This window comes from Oncorhynchus nerka, linkage group LG15 (genome assembly GCF_034236695.1).
Source record: "Oncorhynchus nerka isolate Pitt River linkage group LG15, Oner_Uvic_2.0, whole genome shotgun sequence".
NCBI classification, from domain to species: Eukaryota; Metazoa; Chordata; class Actinopteri; order Salmoniformes; family Salmonidae; genus Oncorhynchus; species Oncorhynchus nerka.
In genome coordinates, this window is record NC_088410.1 from 17940724 (window position 1) to 17965723 (window position 25000).

The window sequence follows — 25000 nt, forward strand, 5'->3', positions numbered from 1 at the left end:
ACACAGACACAGACACACACACACACACACACAGACACAGACACACACACACACACACACACACACACAGACACACACACACACACACACACACACACACACACACACACACACACACACACACACACACACACACACACACACACACACACACACACACACACACACACAGACACACACACAGACACACACAGACACACACACACACACACACACACACAGACACACACACATCTACACACACACACACACACACACAGACACACACACATACCAACAGACCCACAGACACCACACAGACACACACACACACACACAGACACACTCCCACAGACACTAAAACAAACACACACACAGACACAAACACATTCACACACACACACACAGACACAGACACAAACACACACACAGACACACACACACACACACACATTTTCACACACAGACACAGACACACACACAGACACACACACAGACACAGCCACACACACACACACACACACACAGACAAACACAGACACACACACACACACACAGACACAGACACACAAACAGTGACACACACAGACACACACAGACACACACTAACACACACAGGCACTAACACACACAGACACACACCCACAGACACTAACACACACACACACACACACACACACACACACACACACACACAGACACACACACAGACACACACACACACACACACACACACACAGACACACACACACACACACAGACACACAGACACACACACACACACACACACACAGACACAGACAAAGACACAGACACACAGACACACACACAGACACACACAGACACAGACACACAGACACACACACACACAGACACACACACACAGACACACACACACAGACACACACACAGACACAGACACACACAGACACAGACACAGACACACACACACACACACACACACACACAGACACAGACACAGGCACACAGCGACACACACACACACACACACACACACACACACACAGAGACACAGACACACATACACACATACACAGACACACACACTAACACACACACACACACACAGCGACACACACAGACACACACAGACATACACTGTCACGAACCGGCTCAAAGCCCGTAACAAAGGGAGACAACGTGGAGATAATGAGTAGCAAAATATGTATTTATTACCTAAAGCAACTAAGTATAATAGACAATGGTGTGTGTAATCAGTAATCAGTAGTGTAAGTGTGTGTTTTGCATGCAGGAATGTGATAATGCAGGGTGATGAAAGGTGCCAAAGCAAACAAACAAACAAACGGCCACCAAGAACCACAACACAATCTACAGAGGGTGTCTGCATGGAGAGAGTCTCCTCCATGAATGGGGAAGTGGTGTATTTATCCTGGGAGACACCGGGCCCAGGTGTTTCCCATGTAGCTGACGACCCTCCCAACTCCGCCCACCAGCATCCTAATAAGGAAATAACAGAGAGAATACGGCAGACAGAGTGGGAGGGTCGTCACATCCCCCATAAAACCGGGACCAACAAGGACCCCGGAACAAAATACCAGCCTCTAAGTTCCAAATTGACACAGCTTCTGCGCCACAAATTGATGAGGGTTTACGTGTTCACACTTACAATTTGCCCCAGCCAACCTCCTCCCCAGACCTCAGCGACCTTCGCACAGGAAGCAACATTTAAGAGGAAAGAAGAAAACAAGACCAGGAGGGAGCAGACAGGACAGAGAGAACATGACAATACGAAACAATGGTCAGTCACGTAAACATTAGGAACAGGGCGCACGAGAGAGCGCATCAGCAATCACGTTTTCAGTCCCCGGATGTGCCTCACATCGAGATGGAATGATTGTAAAAATAAACACCATCGCATTATCCTCTGGTTTGGACACATCATGGACCTCAAAAAAGTGAGGGGTTATGGTCGGTGTAGACCACAATAGGTACTACCCCGACCCGACATACACTTCAAGTGTTGTAGTGCCCAAATTAGTGCTAGCGCTTCCTTTTCAATAACCGAATAGTTCAACTGATAATCGTTAAACTTTTTGGAAAAAAACTAACAGGCCTCTCAATCCCAGACACATCTGCTTGCAGCAAAACTGCACCTGCCCCCACATGACTAGCATCCACCTGCAAGGTAAATGACAAATCCATGCGAGGAGCAGCCAGCACTGGAGTTGAGGTAAGCAACCTCTTTGCCTCTTCAAAAGCGTGTTGACAACGAGTAGACCAAACATAAACAGCCTTAGCTTTCAGCATATCTGTCAAGGGAGCGACCACAGTAGAGAAGTTATTACAAAAACTACGGTAATAACCAATCATGCCCAAGAAACGCATCAGTTCCTTTTTAGTAGTTGGTGGTGGAAAAGCATCAATAGCCACCACTTTAGCCCGAACAGGACGCACTTCACCCTGCCCAACCATTTTTCCAAGGTATGTAACGGTCGCCTGAGCAAACTCACATTTTGCCAGATTGATTGTGAGGCGACCCGCAGCCAGACGTTCGAACAAGGCTTGAATACGGGACAGATGTTCTTCCCAAGTATCTGCATAGATCACTACATCGTCCAAATAAACAGCGCACCCGGTCAGACCGGCGACAACCCTGATCATAAGTCGCTGAAAAGTGGCAGGTGCATTGCGCAGACCGAAACTCATAACTGAATACGAGTACAGACCAAAGGGTGTAATAAAGGCAGAGATTTCACGTGCCCTACTCGTCAGTGGCACCTGCCAATAGCCTTTTAACAGGTCAAATTTGCTCACAAACTTAGCTGCACTGACTTGATCAACACAGTCCTCCATCCGAGGAAGAGGAAATGAATCTGGCTTTGTGACACTGTTTACCTTACGGTAGTCCGTACAAAAACGGTTTGTTCCATCCGGTTTACTGACCAAGATACAGGGAGAAGCCCAACTGGAGAAAGAAGGCTCTGCTATCTTACTCTCCAGCATGTACTTAACCTCAGCATCCAGACAACGTAGTTTCTCTGAAGAAACTCTATAGAAGCGCTGACGAATGGGGTCAGCACCTCCAATGTCAATATCATGTTCTATTAAGTTTGTACGTGTAGGTGTATCAGAAAACAAACCTGGAAATCTCTGAATCAGACCAACTATCTCTTTCCGCCCATCAACAGGTAGGTGAGTGAGAAGACTGTCTAAAATATCCAGTGTTTCTGAATTTTTCAATCTACCCTGCAATATACAATCGTCAGGACCAGGAACATCTTCCTCCTCATGCACAGATCTAGCACGACAAGAACCCAAGGAAACAACGGTATCAGCCAAAAGAACAGGTTTACCGTCCTCTGTAGAATCCCACTGTTCAGTCTCAGAGGAACGTGCATAATAGGGTTTTAACAGATTTACATGGCACAGCTGGTGTGCTTTCCTCCGTTCTGGAGTGGCAACTAGATAATTTTGCTCAGTGCACTGGCGCACCACTGTATATGGACCTTGAAACTTGGCTTGAAAAGGAGAACCAACAATTGGCAGCAGAGCAAGAACCTGGTCACCTGGACTAAAGTGACGAGGCTCAGTTCGGCGATCAAATATGCCCTTCATCCTCTCCTGTGAAGATGATAACTTCTCTTTAGCCATTTCACCAGCGGCATACAGCCGTCGCCGGAAATCACACACATACGATAACAGGGACTGAGGAGGCTCGGAGACTTCCAGTCATCCTGGAGAACAGATAAAAGTCCACGCACCCTATGTCCAAACACAAGGTCATTTGGACTGAAACCTGTGCTCTCCTGTGAAACTTCCCTAGCAGCTAACAGTAACCAAGGCAACCCCTCCTCCCAATCCTTATCCATCTCAGTACAATAAGCTCTCAACAAAGACTTTAGTGTTTGATGGAAACGTTCAGTGCTCCTTGACTTTGCGCGTGATAGGCGCTAGAGAAATTGTGTTTAATATGGAGCTGTTGAAGAACCTGACCAAACAGATTAGAGGTAAAATTAGATCCTTGATCACTCTGAATGACCTAAGGGTTTCCAAACAATGAGAGAAACTGAGTCAAAGCTTTTAACACCGATTTAGTCGTGATAAATCGGAGAGGATAGGCAGCAGGAAACCTAGTGGTCTGACACATCACAGTGAACAGGTAACTACTACCCTTTTTTAGAACGAGGCAGAGGACCCACACAGTCAATAATCAGATACTCAAAAGGTTGGCTGAGTACAGGAATAGGAAACAATGGTACTGGTTTAATAGCTTGATTAGGCTTACCAGTTAATTGACAGGTGTGACAAGTTTTGATAAAATCAGAAACATCCCTCTTTAATCTAGGCCAAAAGAAATGTCTTAATATGCGATTGTAGGTTTTCCTCACCCCCATATGTCCAGCCACGTCGCTGTGAGAAGTTTCCAACACCAACTCACGAAGCTTAACTGGTACAACAACCTGACTAATTGCCTCCCCCAGAAAAACACTATCATGAGACACCCACTTTCTCATCAGGACATCCTCTTGGAGAAAATAGCCATGGGCGACATCTCCCAACTGTTCTATAGGCACAATTTGATCACGCAACTCTTCCAACGTGGGGTCATCCCAATGCGCATTGATTAGATCTGAGCGGGTTACAGATAACGGGATAACATGGAAAACAGTGACATACTTTGTATTATTATCATTAGTCGGCGCAGTGACCAGTTCGCCACGGCTCATAGAACGTGTCACTGCACACGCAGAGAACACCTCTGGGAAACTCTGTACACTCTCATCAGGAATCTCAACAAATGACGGCTTAGTGGAAACCACTAGAGATGGAAACACGACAGGCCATACACGCTCACCAGCCAAGTTATTCCCAAGGATAACATCGATACCCTCAATAGGCAACGAAGGACGCACACCCACAACAACTTCACCCTTCACCAGCCCACAATCCAACATCAGTTTATGCAATGGAACTGACAGAGTGTTCAAACCTATTCCCCTAATTAGAACACTATTCCCCGAATCAGTCTCAGCAGAAAAGGGTAACACAGACTCCAACACAAATGATTCAGAGGCACCTGTGTCTCTCAGGATCTTCACTGGCACTAGGTCTTTACTTCCTAACATAGACACAAAACCTTCTGTAATGAAAGGTAAATAGTCTGGATCAATATGGACTTTCACATTCTCCTGGGCCTGAGGAAATGAGTCATGAATGAACTGATGTGGAACAGGTGCAGCTAATGCAGTAGGCTTAGATTTAGCGTAAGCACCCTTGACCTGAGAAGTGGACATTCGTTTTTCCAATGCCCTGAACCTTGACAGTAGTGACACTCATGCCCAAAGTCAGCTTTACCATGGGAGTCAGGTTCAACCCTAGTTGAATAGAACTCTGCCCGAGAACCAAAGTATCTCGGTGAGCGAAGCCCAAATCTATCCGAACGCCCCCACTCTTTCCGAATACGGGGTTCTGCAAAGACACTTTTGTGAGTCAACACATACTCGTCTGCCAAAACTGCAGCTTCAGCAACATTCTTTACTTTCTGTTCATTAATATACGTGGCAATACGATCAGGAATTGTGTCCTTAAATTGCTCTAACATAATCAGATCACACAGCCCTTGGAAAGTCACAACTGCAGAGGCGGAACACCAGCGATTAAACTGTAAAGACAACTGTCGCGCAAACTCAACATGAGTCTGGTTATCATCCCTTTTTAAAGTTCTAAATCGTTGGCGGTAAGCCTCAGGGACCAATTCATAAATCTGTAACACAGCTGTTTTAACTTTATCATAACTGGCACTATCGTGTACACTAAGAGCTGAATATGCTTCCTGCGCTTTACCAGTCAGCACACACTGCAACATTAAAGTGCGGTCAGAATCAGGCCAACTCCTAGCGTCAGCAACCCGCTGAAACAACGAAAAGAATGTCTCGGGGTCCCTTTCATTAAACCGAGGCAATAACCGTAAGTTCCCAACAATATCAAATGTCTCTGGGCACGACCAAAAGCGGAACTACCCCTAGGTAAATCTGGGTCACCTTCCCAAAACAAACTCTCCCCTGAGATCTTTCCTTCCCTAACCAACTCTATACGTTCTTGTTGCAATTTGATTTTAGCACGCTCCATATCTTGTTTAAATGCCAATTCCTTTTCATATTTTACACGATCATGCTCTAGCTTCTCACGATCATGCTGCCGATCATGCTCTCTCTTCTCACGATCATGCTCCAGCTGTAACAAAAGCAGTTCTTTCTGCTGTTCAAAAAGAAGGCTACTAGGACTAACCGATGGAATGTCCATTGTAACGTTATGGGGAGACGACAAATCCTCAGCAGAAGCTGGCCCAGTGGTAACTTCTAGAATACCACTCTCCATCAGATTGGCCTTCAATATCAACCTAATAGAATTCTTTAGACGTTTATCACTAATCTCAACCTTGTAGTGTTCCGCGACCTTCAACAGCTGTTCTTTAGTACCTAAATCTAACAATTCCTCTGATGGAGAGCGAATGAACTTATCTACATAAGACGCCATAATCACACAAAAAAAAATTCTGGCTCTTCCCTTCTGCTGAGCACACCAGACCACAACCCGAGAATTGACAATCACCCTGAGTACCACAGAAGAGAGATGAGATACGGAGCTTCCCCAAAACCTACAATAACTCAACCCTAGTCTTCGTGCAGATTTGCGGTGGGAATTTATGCACTGTAGCCCGCTGGCAAGGAAATAGAACTCCCCAGCATGCTGGCAAATTCCACCAAGCCACGGATGTGCCCCCGAGACAACTGCTCAGTCCACAGACACCACACAAAAATAACAAACATTAACCATGCCCAACATATTCCAAAAATGAAACACGTCGCTAAACCTATCAGGGGAAAAGGCTATAGCTCCGGGTAGCAAGTTCCACTACCCTACCCAAATCTCCCACCGAGGTACACAGCAGATTACTCACCTCAGACTGATGTCCCAACAGAAAGTAGAACAAGAGTTCAGGCTAGGCAGGGCCTGGAAACTAACCATTATAGTCTCTCCAACACAGCACACAAACCAAACAACAAAAGGCAACCAATACTGGGCCTATCAAACACAATATGCAAACCAAACACGTACCTCCACGGTCTCCCAAACCAATAGTTCAAATGTCCCGGATGAGCCCCCACTTGTCACGAACCGGCTCAAAGCCCGTAACAAAGGGAGACAACGTGGAGATAATGAGTAGCAAAATATGTATTTATTACCTAAAGCAACTAAGTATAATAGACAATGGTGTGTGTAATCAGTAATCAGTAGTGTAAGTGAGTGTTTTGCATGCAGGAATGTGATAATGCAGGGTGATGAAAGGTGCCAAAGCAAACAAACAAACAAACGGCCACCAAGAACCACAACACAATCTACAGAGGGTGTCTGCATGGAGAGAGTCTCCTCCATGAATGGGGAAGTGGTGTATTTATCCTGGGAGACACCGGGCCCAGGTGTTTCCCATGTAGCTGACGACCCTCCCAACTCCGCCCACCAGCATCCTAATAAGGAAATAACAGAGAGAATACGGCAGACAGAGTGGGAGGGTCGTCACACAGACATACACACACAGACACACACACTAACACACACTAACACACACACACAGACACACACCCACACACAGACACACACACAGACAGACACAGACACATACACACACACACAGACACACACACACACAGACACACACACTAACACACACAGACACAGACACACACACAGCGACACACACAGACACACACTAACACACACACACACACACACACACACACACACACACACACACACAGACAAACACAGACACACACAATAACACACACAGACACAGACACACAAACAGCGACACACACAGACACACACAGACACACACTAACACACACAGGCACTAACACACACAGACACACACCCACAGACACTAACACACACACACACACACACACACACACAGAGACACACACAGACACACACACACACACACACACACACACACACACACACACACAGACACACACACACACACACAGACACACACACACACACAGACACAGACAAAGACACAGACACACACACAGACACACACACAGACACAGACACACGGACACACACAGACACAGACACACACACACAGACACACACACAGACACAGACACACACACAGCGACAAACACACACACACACAGCGACACACACAGACACACACAGACACACACACACAGACACACACACTAACACACACTAACACACACACACAGACACACACACACACACACACACACAGACACACACACAGACACAGACACATACACACACACAGACACACACACAGACACAGCAACACAGACACACACACACAGACACACACACACACACACACAGACACACACACTAACACACACAGACACACACACAGCGACACACACAGACACACACTAACACACACACACACACAGACACACACACACACACACACACACACACACACACACACACACACACACAGACACAGACACACAGACACACACACACACAGACACACACACACACAGCGACACAGACACACACACACACACACACACACACACACACACACACACACACACAGACACACACAGACACACACACAGACACACACACACACAGACACACAGCGACACACACACAGACACAGACACACACACAGCGACACACACAGCGACACACACTAACACAGACACACACACAGCGACACACACACACACACACACACACACACACTCCACATGAGGAACCTTGTCATATAGCTCTCAATCTGATACAGGAAGCATAACACACACACACACACACACACAAAGACCCACACACTCTCACACACAGACACATTCACACACACACACACATAGAGAGAGAGAGAGAGGCATACACAAACATCTATACACACACACACATACATACACACAGACACACATACATACCAACAGACCCACATACCCACACAAACACACATACACTCTCTCACACACACACACATACACACACACACACAGAAAGAAACACAAACAGAAACAAACACATTCACACACACACACAGAGAGAAAGACAGACAGACCCAAGCACACATCTATACACACACATACCCACACACACATTCCCACACAAAGACAAACAACCACACACACACACAGACACATCCCCACACACACACACACACACAGACACAAAGACACACACACACACACACACAGACACACACACACATTCTGCACATGAGAAACCTTGTTGTATAGCTCTCCAACTGACACAGGAAGCATAACACACTCGTACCTCATCGTCTCGTAGGTGTGTAGGCGTGGCAGGAGGGTGAGGATGTGTTGAGGCTACATCTGATCCACAGAGCCCTCAACCTCCTCTGATAGGCTGGCTATGCCTGTGACATCACTCAACGTCCCCATCTGGGTTGGCGCGGCTTCCATCGCTATCCGCAGGTTTGGAACACACACACTCACAGGCAGGGTCTAACAGGCCGACATGCATAGACACACCCACACACACTCACAGGCAGGGTCTAACAGGCCGACATGCATAGACACACACACACACACACACAGGCAGGGTCTAACAGGCCGACATGCAAAGACACACCCACACACACTCACAGGCAGGGTCTAACAGGCCGACATGCATAGACACACACCACACACACACACACAGGCAGGGTCTAACAGGCCGACATGCATAGACACACCCACACACACTCACAGGCAGGGTCTAACAGGCCGACATGCATAGACACCCACACACACACACAGGCAGGGTCTAACAGGCCGACATGCATAGACACACCCACACACACTCACAGGCAGGGTCTAACAGGCCGACATGCATAGACACACACACACACACACACACAGGCAGGGTCTAACAGGCCGACATGCAAAGACACCCACCCACTCACACAGGGTCTCACAGGCAGGGTCTAACAGGCCGACATGCATAGACACACCACACACACACTCACAGGCAGGGTCTAACAGGCCGACATGCATAGACACACCCACACACACTCACAGGCAGGGTCTAACAGGCCGACATGCATAGACACACCCACACACACTCACACACACACAGGCAGGGTCTAACAGGCCGACATGCATAGACACACCCACACACACTCACAGGCAGGGTCTAACAGGCCGACATGCATAGACACACCCACACACACTCACAGGCAGGGTCTAACAGGCCGACATGCATAGACACACCCACACACACACACACACAGGCAGGGTCTAACAGGCCGACATGCATAGACACACCCACACACACTCACAGGCAGGGTCTAACAGGCCGACATGCATAGACACACCCACACACACTCACAGGCAGGGTCTAACAGGCCGACATGCATAGACACACCCACACACACACATCTCTATCTGAGTCACTAGACCTCCCTTTCACTAACCACAGTTATGAAAATATAGAGGTGTCAAACAGTAGCAATACACACACACACACACAGACACCTGAATGTAACCAAACTCACCCTTCATCAGGGCCATCACATCTTCTGATCTACATTTGTATCACCATATAAAAAGCCTTAGAGAGAGAAGGGGAGAGAGAGAGAGAAAGGGGGAGAGAGAGAGAGAGAGGGTAGAGAGAGAGAGAAAAGGGGAGAGAGAGGGGTAGAGAGAGAGAGGGTGGGGTAGAGAGAGAGAGAGAGTGAGGGTGGGGTAGAGAGAGAAAGAGAAAGAGAGAAGGGGAGAGAGAGAGAAAAGGGGGGGTAGAGAGAGAGAGGGTGGGGTAGAGAGAGAGAGAGAGAGAGTGAGGGTGGGGTAGAGAGAGAGAGAGAGAGAGAGAGAAGGGGGGGAGAGAGGGGTAGAGAGAGAGAGGGTGGGGTAGAGAAAGAGAAGGGGAGAGAGAGAGGGTGGGGTAGAGAGAGAGAAGGGGAGAGAGAGAGGGTGGGGTAGAGAGAGAGAAGGGGAGAGAGATAATTTGTTTACATCCCTGTTAGTGAGCGTTTCTCCTTTGCAAAGATAATCCATCCACCTGACAGGTGGTTGATTAAGCAGCATGATCATTACACAGGTGCACCTTAAACTGGGGACAATAAAAGGCCACTCTAAAATGTGCTGTTTTGGAGAATTTGGGAGTACTTCCAATCGGCCTCACAACCGCAGACCACATGTACCCAAGCCAGCCCAGAACCTCCACATCCGGCTTCTTGACCTGCGGGATGGTCTGAGACCAGCCACTTGGACTGGACAGCTGATGAAACTGTCAGGGCGGCTGAAGAATTTCTGCACAAACTGTCAGAAATCGTCTCAAGCTCATCTGCGTGCTCGTCATCCTCAACCAGAGTCTTGACCTGACTGCAGTTCAGCATCGTAACCAACTTCAGTGGGCAAATGCTCCCCTTCGATGGCCATTGGCCCGCTGGAGAAGTGTGCTCTTCACAGATGAATCCCGGTTTCATCTGTTCCGGGCAGATGGCAGACAGCGTGTATGGTGTCGTGTGGACAAGCGGTTTGCTGATGCCAACGTTGTGAACAGAGTCCCATGGTGGCAGTGGGGTTATGGTGTGGGCAGGTATAAGCTACGGACAACGAACACAATTGCATTTTATTGATGACAATTTGAATGCACAGAAACAGCGTGGCGAGATCCTGAGGCCCGTTGTCCTGCCCAGTTGTCCTGCCCCGTTGTCTTGCCCCGTTGTCTTGCCCTGTCCCGTTGTCCTGCCCCATTGTCTTGCCCCGTTGTCCTGCCCAGTTGTCCTGCCCCGTTGTCCTGCCCCGTTGCCTTGCCATTCATCCACCGCCACCACCTCCTGGTTCAGCATGATAATGCACGGCCCCATGTCGCAAGGATCTAATCACAACTACTGAAAGCTGAAAATGTCCCAGTTCTTCCATGGCCTGCATACTAACCAGACATGTCACCTATTGAGCCTGTTTGGGATGCTCTGGATCGAGGTGTACGACAGCGTGTTCCAGTTCCTGCCAATATCCAGCAACTTCCAGCCATTGAAGAGGTGTGGGACAACATTCCACAGGCCACAATCAACAGCCTGATCAACTCTATGTGAAGGAGATGTGTTGCGCTGCATGAGGCAAATGGTGGTCACACCAGATACTGACTGGTTCTGATCCACACCCCTACCTTTTTAAAAGTTATCAGTGACCAACAGATGCATATCTGTATTCCCAGTCATGTGAAATCCATAGATTAGGGCCTAATTCATTTATTTACATTTCCTTATATGAACTGTAACTCAGTAAAATCTTATGAATTGTTGTATTTTTGTTCAGGGGGGCAAAAGCAACTCATGAAATGGATGACATTTTTTTCAAATACACTGTAAGGCATGAGCATCAGATACACATGTACAACAATAAAAGTCCCTGAGAGTAAATAAGAGTCCCAACGCAATGTTCATTTTAAAGTGAAAATGTATATTTTTATTGGTACCATACATTAATCAATTCATCAATAAGTATCAAGGGCAAAAAAACTAACCAAAATATCAAACAAGGCTTTTTCTACAGGGTTGGTTTAGGGTACCAGTCACCTTTTTCTAGGCTTGCATCCAAAATGGCCTCCTGTTCCCTTATAGTGCACTACTTTTGACCAGGGCCAATGGGTCCTGGTCTATAGTAGTGCTCTATGTAGGGAATAGGGTGCCATATGGGACATATTCTCTCTGTTACAGCCAGAGCTGTACTGAAAACGTACACAATGTAGTCGACAGAGCTGGAACAACATTTACAGAACTAAATAACATGGGCCATGTCCCAAATGGCCCCCTGCTCTCACATTGGCCCTGAACTAAAGTACTGCACTACATAGGGTGCTCCGGGAGGCAGATCATATCACTGCACATGGTTGAACTGGATCTATAAAGTTAGGAAATGATCTTATTTGTGATACTCTAACAGCGCCCCCTTGTGAGAATTGAAGGTATTACCAAACACATGCGCAACAGACTCAATATTACAGATCAAGCCTATACAACACAGGTATTGGAAATACATACAACCCTTACGACTTCAGGTAAACATTAATAACTAGTTGGGGTTGCGTCCCGAATGACACTATTCTGTATGTAGTGCACTACCTTCGACCATAATTTGATAGGGATTAGGGTGCCATTTGGGACACATGGGTGGATGAATGATGTCAGGTTGTCTGTTCAGACGTTTTAAACAGCACTAGATCATTAGCTTATTTGCTAATAGTAGTGTACATTTAGGATGAGTGTGTAACGGGGGGAGAAACAGAACGTATATCTGATATTTCATTAAAAATAAATAGAAAAATGAAATGAAAAAAATAAATCTGCTGAACTTGAAGATGCAAACATGTCTTCTCAATGGTGACTTTACCCCAGGGTTTTGTCTTCTCAATGGTGACTGTACCCCAGGGTTTTGTCTTCTCAATGGTGACTGTACCCCAGGGTTTTGTCTTCTCAATGGTGACTGTACCCCAGGGTTTTGTCTTCTCAATGGTGACTGTACCCCAGGGTTTTGTCTTCTCAATGGTGACTGTACCCCAGGGTTTTGTCTTCTCAATGGTGACTGTACCCCAGGGTTTTGTCTTCTCAATGGTGACTGTACCCCAGGGTTTTGTCTTCTCAATGGTGACTGTACCCCAGGGTTTTGTCTTCTCAATGGTGACTGTACCCCAGGGTTTTGTCTTCTCAATGGTGACTGTACCCCAGGGTTTTATAAATGAATGTACACAAGTTAAAAAGATTTAGAAGAAAGAAGAAAATAGAGAGAGAAAGAGAGAGAGAGAGAGAGAGAGAGAGAGAGAGAGTCACTGTTATGATCAGGATGGACACTGTAAAGAGAGAGAGAGATGGAGAGAGGGGATTGGTTAAGAGATGTAAATGGAGAGACGGGATTGGTTGAGAGATGTAAATGGAGAGACGGGGGATTGGTTGAGAGATGTAAATGGAGAGACGGGATTGGTTAAGAGGTTCATGTGTTTTTCCTTCTTTTTGTCCATTTCTTTTTCATTTCATTTCTTTCCATTAGATCAGAATGGCTTCAGGAACCAGTCAGAATACAGTCGTACAGAGCGTTGCTACTACCTTAAATATACAAAGCACAAATACACTAAAAACCAGGAGAAAATCTATCTCAAAAAACAGAAAAACATCCACAATTATTTCTCTTTAAAACATAAAAGATATTAAAACAGACCAAATATATTTAGTCAGGGGGGAGGGTAGAATAACAGCAGTCCTGTTTTCTGGCTCCTTGGTCTGTTAGCTTCTGAATATCATCGGTAAAAAAGGACAAATAAAAATTAGATTTGAAATGCAGGAGTAGAAAATAAAATAAAAACATTCTAGGGAAATAGAGACGGGTATAAAACTCTACAATGTTGTTGTTGTTTAAATGCTTTCTGTTAAAAGGTTGGATCAGTGCTCCTTCAATGGTGTGTGTGTGTGTGTGTGTGTGTGTGTGTGTGTGTGTGTGTGTGTGTGTGTGTGTGAGAAAGCATTTTAAACTGATTGGATCTCAACTCCGGTCCGCTAGCTTTGGCACAGTCCAGGCTTTAGTTCTGACCAAGTAACAGCCACAACACACACACACACACACACACACACACACACACAGTGCAGCAGCAGAGTGGACCAGAGTTAAGACTCCATATCTAGTGACCATGATTCTTCTGAAGGTAGATGTGTGAGTCGTCCTCGTGTCCCCCTCCCCCGCTCAGCCGCCCTCTCCCTACCCCACCACCCCTTCCTGCACCCCTACCTGGGTGCATCTCAACTGTCCCAAGCGTCTTCCCTCTCCTCAGGTCTCTCCTTAAAAGACCAGCTAGGAGAGCCAGGTCTGGAGGAGGCCCCTATAGGTAATAGCTCTCAGTCATTTCCTGTCACCTACCAAGCTCTCATATCAGAACTGATGTAGGAAGGTAGACAGGGAAAGGAAACCTCTTATCAACCAATGGGATCCTCCGTCTACTCCACAGGACAAATCCCTATTAGAAAAGGGGCAATCCGTAGTCCCTACAGCCACATTGTCTGGACGTCTAAATGAATGATATGTACCTGTTGATTGTTGAGGAATATATAACCTTTAAATGTCTCAGGGTCTTAAATCAACTGACGCACCCCGTCACAACCCACAGTATCAACGTGGTTTACTCTGTAACCATCTAATGGAAAACTGGATAGCCTCAAAACATGCTTAAAACTATATATATATATATATATGTTTGTTATATCTTGGATGGTCAGTCCTTGTACCCATAGCGGTCTATGAATTTTAGAGTGGTTACACTTCTCCAGGCCCATCCCTCAGCTTTTTACTAAAACAGGAGGTAGAGGTGACACTAAGTTATTTTTCCAACTGCGGATTGCCCCTTTAAGAGGATAAGATAAGAACAGTCAGGAAGCCACTAGACAATTGACACACACCCACAAGGAGAGGAAACCCCTTTAAGACTATGGAAGCCCCTCCCTTCCCTGCCCTCCTCTACTGTGAGGCCTGAGACGTAGGGTTGTCACTCTTGCTCTCCTGGCTGGATGGGGCCTTGTTGTTCCAGGGAGAGTTGGCGCCCAGCGCGGGCTGTTGTTGAAGCTGTCCTCGTCATCGATGCCGTTGGCCGCGTCGAACTGTTGGTTCTCCAGCCGCGTGATCAGGCGCTCGTCCTCGTCCCCGAACTCCCCTCCCATCAGGGTGGGCTCTCCCACCACCATAACGTCCTATAGGGGAGGAAGAAACCATTATTAGAGAGATAGGGGGAGGAGACGACTACCACTACTACCAAAGCTAGCTCACCTCCTATCAGGGTGGGCTTTTCCTCCACCATCACATCTTAAAGGGGAGGGAGATAACATCATTACAAAGATAGGGGTGTAGAAGATAGGTTTTCCTGGCCGCCGTGGTCTGGCTTCTGCTTTGCTTGCTCTTTGAGGTTTTAGACCACGTAACTGCAACACACTGTGACTGCTGATGTAAAAAGGGCTCCCTAAAACACATGTGATTGATTTGACTGCTACTTACTGGTACTTGGCTGGACAGGGGGAAGCTGCTAGCTGGACTCTTCTTCTTGTTGTTGTTGTTGGTGGTTCCTCCTCCGGCACTCATGGTGCTGCCGCCTGACATCTTACGCTTCCTCCTCTTATTAGGGGCCTGTCTGGCTGGTTCAGCTAGAGGAGAGAGGGGGTAGATAGGAGAGGAGGGAGGGGTAAAGAGGAGAGGAGGGAGGGGGAGAGGGGGGGGGTAGAGAGGAGAGGAGGGGGTAGAGAGGAGAGGAGGGGGTAGAGAGGAGAGGAGGGGGTAGAGAGGAGAGGGGGGGGTAGAGAGGAGAGGAGGGGGTAGAGAGGAGAGAGGAGGGGTAGAGAGGAGAGGAGGGGGTAGAGAGGAGAGGAGGGGGGGTAGAGTTGGGGAGGAGAGAGGAGAGTGGGAGAGAGTTGGGGAGGAGAGAGGAGTAGAGTTGGGGAGGAGAGAGGAGAGCGGGAGAGAGGAGAGGAGGGGGGGTAGAGAGGAGAGGAGGAGGGGGAAGAGTAGGGGAGGTGAGAGGAGGAGGGGGTAGAGTTGGGGAGGTGGAGGGGGTAGAGAGGAGAGGAGGAGGGTGGAGAGAAGAGGAGGGGGGGTAGAGTTGGGGAGGAGGAGGGGGTAGAGAGGAGAGGATGGGGGGGATAGAGAGGAGAGGATGCGGGGTAGAGAGGAGAGGATGTGGGGGTAGAGAGGAGAGGATGGGGGGGATAGAGAGGAGAGGATGCGGGGGTAGAGAGGAGAGGATGCGGGGTAGAGAGGAGAGGATGCGGGGTAGAGAGGAGAGGGAGGAGGGGGTAGAGAGGAGGAGGAGGAGGGGGTAGAGAGGAGAGGATGCGGGGATAGAGAGGAGAGGATGCGGGGGTAGAGAGGAGAGGATGGGGGATAGAGAGGAGAGGATGCGGGGTAGAGAGGAGAGGATGCGGGGGTAGAGAGGAGAGGATGCGGGGGTAGAGAGGAGAGGATGCGGGGGTAGAGAGGATGGGGGATGGGGGATAGAGAGGAGAGGATGCGGGGGTAGAGAGGAGAGGATGCGGGGTAGAGAGGAGAGGATGCGGGGGTAGAGAGGAGAGGATGCGGGGTAGAGAGGAGAGGATGCGGGGGTAGAGAGGAGAGGATGCGGGGGTAGAGAGGAGAGGATGCGGGGGTAGAGAGGAGAGGATGCGGGGGTAGAGAGGAGAGGATGCGGGGGTAGAGAGGAGAGGATGCGGGGGTAGAGAGAGGATGCGGGGGTAGAGGATGCGGGGGTAGAGAGGAGAGGAGGAGGGGGTAGAGTTGGGGAGGAGAGAGGAGAACGGGAGACAGAGTTAGGACGGTGGTGAAGAGGTGTGTGCAGTCTTGGAACCCGGAACCCAATCTTGATGTGTGTGTGAGAGGTTGTGTGTATGTGCGCGCGTGTGTGTGCTTACTGGGAGCCTGCCTCTCCGGCTCCTCTGGGGGAAAGGGGGGAGAGAGGGAGAGTTTGGTGTTAGGGAGGAGGAGTGTGTGTGTACACGCGTTCATGCATGTGGGTGCACGTTCTGTCTGCCTGTGTGTGTTCGCCTGCACGTTGTGTGTGTGTGTGTGTGTGTGTCTGCACGTTCTGTGTGTGTGTGTGTATGTGTTCGCCTGCACGTTGTGTGTGTGTGTGCGTGTGTGTATGCGCCTGCACGTTGTGTGTGTGTGCGTATGCGCCTGCACGTTGTGTGTGTGTGTATGCGCCTGCACGTTGTGTGTGTGTGTATGTGCCTGCACATTGTGTGTGTGTGTGTGTGTGTGTTCGCCTGCACGTTGTGTGTGTGTGTGCGTATGCGCCTGCACGTTGTGTGTGTGTGTATGCGCCTGCACGTTGTGTGTGTGTGTATGTGCCTGCACATTGTGTGTGTGTGTGTGTGTGTTCGCCTGCACGTTGTGTGTGTGTGTGCGTGTGTGTGTGAGCCTGCACGTTGTATGTGTGTGTGTATGCGCCTGCACGTTGTGTGTGTGTGCGCGCCTGCACGTTGTGTGTGTGTGTGTATGCGCCTTCACGTTGTGTGTGTGTGTGTATGCGCCTGCACGTTGTGTGTGTGTGTGTATGCGCCTGCACGTTGTGTGCGTGTGTGTATGCGCCTGCACGTTGTGTGTGTGTGTGTGTGTGTTACCTGGTGGGGCCACCATGCGTTGCCACTTCTGGAAGAGGCAGGTCTTGAGACAGTCCCTGGGGCTGAGGCTGTAGGTCTTGTGTCTGGACATCAGCTCCTGCATGGGCTCCAGAATCACACACAGCTACAGGAGAGACACATGACGGAGGGAGGGAGGGAGACTTGAGATGACAGAGAGACAAGACAACCATTCTTTGTGTAGTGGAAATTACCACCAGGTGTGAATTATTCATGACAGGAAAGACAAGACCCTCTTCACACGATATCATGTCCTTCACAGTGGACTTCAGTCTAATGTTGTACTCTAGTGTTTAGGCCCGTCCAGAAACTCCCCCTGGATATGAAAGGTTTGTTAGGTGGAAGCTGTATGGCTTAAACTACTACCCTACCTATCAGTACTATGTACTACCCTACCTATCAGTACTATGTTAAACTACTACCCTACCTATCAGTACTATGTACTACCCTACCTATCAGTACTATGTTAAACTACTACCCTACCTATCAGTACTATGTACTACCCTACCTATCAGTACTATGTACTACCCTACCTATCAGTACTATGTACTACCCTACCTATCAGTACTATGTACTACCCTACCTATCAGTACTATGTACTACCCTACCTATCAGTACTATGTACTACCCCACCTATCAGTACTATGTACTACCCCACCTATCAGTACTATGTACTACCCTACCTATCAGTACTATGTACTACCCTACCTATCAGTACTATGTACTACCCTACCTATCAGTACTATGTACTACCCTACCTATCAGTACTATGTTAAACTACTACCATACCTATCAGTACTATATTAAACTACTACCCTACCTATCAGTACTATATTAAACTACTACTATACCTATCAGTACTATATTAAACTACTACCCTACCTATCAGTACTATATTAAACTACTACTATACCTATCAGTAATATATTAAACTACTATTATACCTATCAATACTATATTAAACTACTAATATACCTATCTGTCCTATATTAAACTACTACTATACCTATCTGTCCTATATTAAACTACTACCATACCTATCAGTACTATATTAAACTACTACTATACCTATCAGTAATATATTAAACTACTATTATACCTATCAATACTATATTAAACTACTACTATACCTATCTGTCCTATATTAAACTACTATTATACCTATCAGTACTATATTAAACTACTACCCTACCTATCAGTACTATATTAAACTACTACTATACCTATCAGTACTATATTAAACTACTACTATACCTATCAGTACTGTGTTAAACTACTACTATACCTATCAGTACTATGTTAAACTACTACTATACCTATCAGTACTATATTAAACTACTACTATACCTATCAGTACTGTGTTAAACTACTACTATACCTATCAGTACTATGTTAAACTACTACTATACCTATCAGTACTATGTACTACCCTACCTATCAGTACTATGTACTACCCTACCTATCAGTACTATGTACTACCCTACCTATCAGTACTATGTACTACCCTACCTATCAGTACTATGTTAAACTACTACCATACCTATCAGTACTATGTACTACCCTACCTATCAGTACTATATTAAACTACTACCCTACCTATCAGTACTATATTAAACTACTACTATACCTATCAGTACTATATTAAACTACTACCCTACCTATCAGTACTATATTAAACTACTATTATACCTATCAATACTATATTAAACTACTACTATACCTATCTGTCCTATATTAAACTACTACTATACCTATCTGTCCTATATTAAACTACTACCATACCTATCAGTACTATATTAAACTACTACTATACCTATCAGTAATATATTAAACTACTATTATACCTATCAATACTATATTAAACTACTATTATACCTATCAGTACTATATTAAACTACTACCCTACCTATCAGTACTATATTAAACTACTACTATACCTATCAGTACTATATTAAACTACTACTATACCTATCAATACTATATTAAACTACTATTATACCTATCAATACTATATTAAACTACTACTATACCTATCAATACTATATTAAACTACTACTATACCTATCAGTACTGTGTTAAACTACTACTATACCTATCAGTACTATGTTAAACTACTACTATACCTATCAGTACTATATTAAACTACTACTATACCTATCAGTACTATATTAAACTACTAAACTACTACTATACCTATCAGTACTATATTAAACTAATACTATACCTATCAATACTATATTAAACTACTACTATACCTATCAGTACTGTGTTAAACTACTACTATACCTATCTGTCCTATATTAAACTACTACTATACCTATCAGTAATATATTAAACTACTACTATACCTATCAGTACTATATTAAACTACTATTATACCTATCAGTACTATATTAAACTACTACTATACCTATCAGTACTATATTAAACTACTACTATACCTATCAGTACTATGTTAAACTACTCCTATACCTATCAGTACTATATTAAACTACTATTATACCTATCAGTACTATATTAAACTACTACTATACCTATCAGTACTATATTAAACTACTACCCTACCTATCAGTACTATATTAAACTACTACTATACCTATCAGTACTATATTAAACTACTACTATACCTATTAGTACTATATTAAACTACTACTATACCTATCAGTACTATATTAAACTACTACTATACCTATCAGTACTATATTAAACTACTACCATTCCTATCAGGAACATGATATCTTCTCACCATTACAATAAGAGGGGAGGAGAGCATTTGGGGGATGATACTTATGGGTCTGTAACTTTCTCACATATCATTATTCACAATGCATACTTGACTATCCGTAACCGTGGTAGCATCCACATGAATGTATTAGTGTTTAGAAATATATTCCATTCTTATTTACAATAAAAGTGACTCTAAAATGACACAATACATTATTTAACATGAATTTCTATCGGGAACAAAATAATCTAAAACGCAACCAAAACAAACAGAAAATGCATCCAACCAGTTTGTAGAGTCACAAGCTTGATGTCGTCATTGTGTGACAGTAATATGGGACTACTTTAATACACACAAGTGAATTTATCCTAATACTTTTGGTCCCCTTGAAATGGGGGACTACGTAGAAAAAGTGCTGTAATTTCTAGACGGTTCAGCCGATATGGATGAACAAACCCTCAAATGAAAGCTGACAGTTTGCACTTTAATCTCACAGTCATTGTATCATTTCATTTTTTACTCCTGAATTAATTTACACTTTCCTAAACAAAGGGGCTACGACTATATTTTAGTTATCCAATTCCTATTCATCTTTAAAATAGAATTGACAGAGTATTGAGTAGGTTGTTGACAAAAAAATTACAATTAAATCTATTATTAAATCTATTTTACCTTGTAACAGAGTAACATTAGAAGAAATCCAAGGGGTATGAATACTTTTGCAAGGCACTGTATCAAGGTAGGGATCTACGTTTGTTGTTGTTGATATTTGTGTGTACTCCCTGGGAGGTAGGGATCTACGTTTGTTGTTGTGGATGTTTGTGTGTACTCCCTGGGAGGTAGTGATCTATGTTTGTTGTTGTTGATGTGTGTGTGTACTCACTGGGAGGTAGTGATCTATGTTTGTTGTTGTGGATGTTTGTGTGTACTCCCTGGGAGGTAGTGATCTATGTTTGTTGTTGTTTGTGTGTACTCCCTGGGAGGTAGTGATCTATGTTTGTTGTTGTTGATGTTTGTGTGTACTCACTGGGAGGTAGTGATCTATGTATGTTGTTGTTGATGTTTGTGTGTACTCACTGGGAGGTAGGGATCTATGTTTGTTGTTGTGGATGTTTGTGTGTACTCCCTGGGAGGTAGTGATCTATGTTTGTTGTTGTTTGTGTGTACTCCTGTTGTTGATGTTTTGTGTTTGTGTACTCCCTGGGAGGTAGTGATCTATGTTTGTTGTTGTTTGTGTGTACTCCCTGGGAGGTAGTGATCTATGTTTGTTGTTGTGGATGTTTGTGTGTACTCCCTGGGAGGTAGTGATCTATGTTTGTTGTTGTGGATGTTTGTGTGTACTCACTGGGAGGTAGTGATCTATGTTTGTTGTTGTGGATGTTTGTGTGTACTCCCTGGGAGGTAGGGATCTACGTTTGTTGTTGTTTGTGTGTACTCCCTGGGAGGTAGTGATCTATGTTTGTTGTTGTTTGTGTGTACTCCCTGGGAGGTAGTGATCTATGTTTGTTGTTGTGGATGTTTGTTTGTACTCCCTGGGAGGTAGTGATCTATGTTTGTTGTTGTGGATGTTTGTGTGTACTCCCTGGGAGGTAGTGATCTATGTTTGTTGTTGTGGATGTTTGTGTGTACTCCCTGGGAGGTAGTGATCTATGTTTGTTGTTGTGGATGTTTGTGTGTACTCACTGGGAGGTAGTGATCTATGTTTGTTGTTGTTGATGTTTGTGTGTATTCCCTGGGAGGTAGGGATCTACGTTTGTTGTTGTGGATGTTTGTGTGTACTCCCTGAGAGGTAGTGATTTACGTTTGTTGTTGTTGATGTTTGTGTGTACTCACTGGGAGGTAGGGATCTACGTTTGTTGTTGTGGATGTTTGTGTGTACTCACTGGGAGGTAGTGATCTATGTTTGTTGTTGTGGATGTTTGTGTGTACTCACTGGGAGGTAGTGATCTATGTTTGTTGTTGTGGATGTTTGTGTGTACTCACTGGGAGGTAGTGATCTATGTTTGTTGTTGTGGATGTTTGGACTCACTGTTTGTTTGTTGTTGTGGATGTTTGTGTGTACTCACTCGGAGGTAGTTGAGGGTGGAGTTAGACAGTCCACATCTGGTGATGTTCTTAGACAGCTGGTCTAACATCTGGGGGTCCTGGGCCTGTAGGGTTAGAGGTCAGGGGTTCGAGAGGTCAGGGGTTCGAGAGGTCAGGGGTTCGAGAGGTCAGGGGTTCGAGAGGTCAGGGGTTCGAGAGGTCGGACACCATGTATTGATCTGTCTACCATCGCTATTAGACAACAGGTGAATGTGTGTGTGTGTTTAACTCACGTGCATGGCCAGTATAGGGTTAGAGGTCAGGGTTCGAGAGGTCAGGGGTTAGAGAGGTCAGGGGTTCGAGAGGTCAGGGGTTCGAGAGGTCGGACACCATGTATTGATCTGTCTACCATCGCTATTAGACAACAGGTGAATGTGTGTGTGTGTGTTTAACTCACGTGCATGGCCAGTATAGGGTTAGAGGTCAGGGGTTCGAGAGGTCGGACACCATGTATTGATCTGTCTACCATCGCTATTAGACAACAGGTGAATGTGTGTGTGTTTAACTCACGTGCATGGCCAGTATAGGGTTAGAGGTCAGGGGTTCGAGAGGTCAGCGGTTCGAGAGGTCGGACACCATGTATTGATCTGTCTACCATCGCTATTAGACAACAGGTGAATGTGTGTGTGTGTGTGTTTAACTCACGTGCATGGCCAGTATAGGGTTAGAGGTCAGGGGTTCGAGAGGTCAGGGGTTCGAGAGGTGGGACACCATGTATTGATCTGTCTACCATCGCTATTAGACAACAGGTGAATGTGTGTGTGTGTGTGTTTAACTCACGTGCATGGCCAGTATAGGGTTAGAGGTCAGGGGTTCGAGAGGTCAGGGGTTCGAGAGGTGGGACACCATGTATTGATCTGTCTACCATCGCTATTAGACAACAGGTGAATGTGTGTGTGTGTGTTTAACTCACGTGCATGGCCAGTATAGGGTTAGAGGTCAGGGGTTCGAGAGGTCAGGGGTTCGAGAGGTGGGACACCATGTATTGATCTGTCTACCATCGCTATTAGACAACAGGTGAATGTGTGTGTGTGTGTTTAACTCACGTGCATGGCCAGTATAGGGTTAGAGGTCAGGGGTTCGAGAGGTGGGACACCATGTATTGATCTGTCTACCATCGCTATTAGACAACAGGTGAATGTGTGTGTGTGTGTGTTTAACTCACGTGCATGGCCAGTATAGGGTTAGAGGTCAGGGGTTCGAGAGGTCAGCGGTTCGAGAGGTCGGACACCATGTATTGATATTAGACAACAGGTGAATGTGTGTGTGTGTGTGTTTAACTCACGTGCATGGCCAGTATAGGGTTAGAGGTCAGGGGTTCGAGAGGTGGGACACCATGTATTGATCTGTCTACCATCGCTATTAGACAACAGGTGAATGTGTGTGTGTGTGTTTAACTCACGTGCATGGCCAGTATAGGGTTAGAGGTCAGGGGTTCGAGAGGTGGGACACCATGTATTGATCTGTCTACCATCGCTATTAGACAACAGGTGAATGTGTGTGTGTGTGTTTAACTCACGTGCATGGCCAGTATAGGGTTAGAGGTCAGGGGTTCGAGAGGTGGGACACCATGTATTGATCTGTCTACCATCGCTATTAGACAACAGGTGAATGTGTGTGTGTGTGTTTAACTCACGTGCATGGCCAGTATAGGGTTAGAGGTCAGGGGTTCGAGTGGTGGGACACCATGTATTGATATTAGACAACAGGTGAATGTGTGTGTGTGTGTTTAACTCACGTGCATGGCCAGTATACTGCGTGGTATCAGTTCACGGTGCTGTCGGATGCTGAAGTGCCACGTCTTGATCCTCATCATGTCGTCAAACATGAACTCCAGGTACAGACGACCCTCCACACACACCTAGAGGGGTCAGAGGTCAGGGTTGCACTTTCTACAAAAGGAGGTCACGAAAGTTATGTTCAGAATATTTGTTGCACGCAAAGATAGCAATTCACCAGCAACTATGTGCCGAATCCAAGCATGAATTACATGTGTAGACTTTCACATAGAAGATGCATTGAACTCATTCAGTTGAGTTACAAATGCAGATTTTGATGATAAG

General features: G+C 45.9%; 1 protein-coding gene across 1 annotated transcript in view; it reads right to left on the reverse strand.

Moving 5' to 3' along the window:
• Positions 1 to 12404: 12404 nt before the first annotated feature.
• LOC115126863 (LIM domain-binding protein 1-like) overlaps positions 12405 to 25000 on the reverse strand; it is a 181121-nt gene continuing 168525 nt past the window's right edge. Inside the window, 6 exon segments of the mRNA XM_065001158.1 lie at positions 12405 to 15559; positions 15562 to 15694; positions 15996 to 16141; positions 18110 to 18233; positions 22919 to 23002; positions 24676 to 24798. Coding sequence (XP_064857230.1) covers positions 15465 to 15559; positions 15562 to 15694; positions 15996 to 16141; positions 18110 to 18233; positions 22919 to 23002; positions 24676 to 24798 — 705 coding nt within the window. The 3' untranslated portion in view covers positions 12405 to 15464.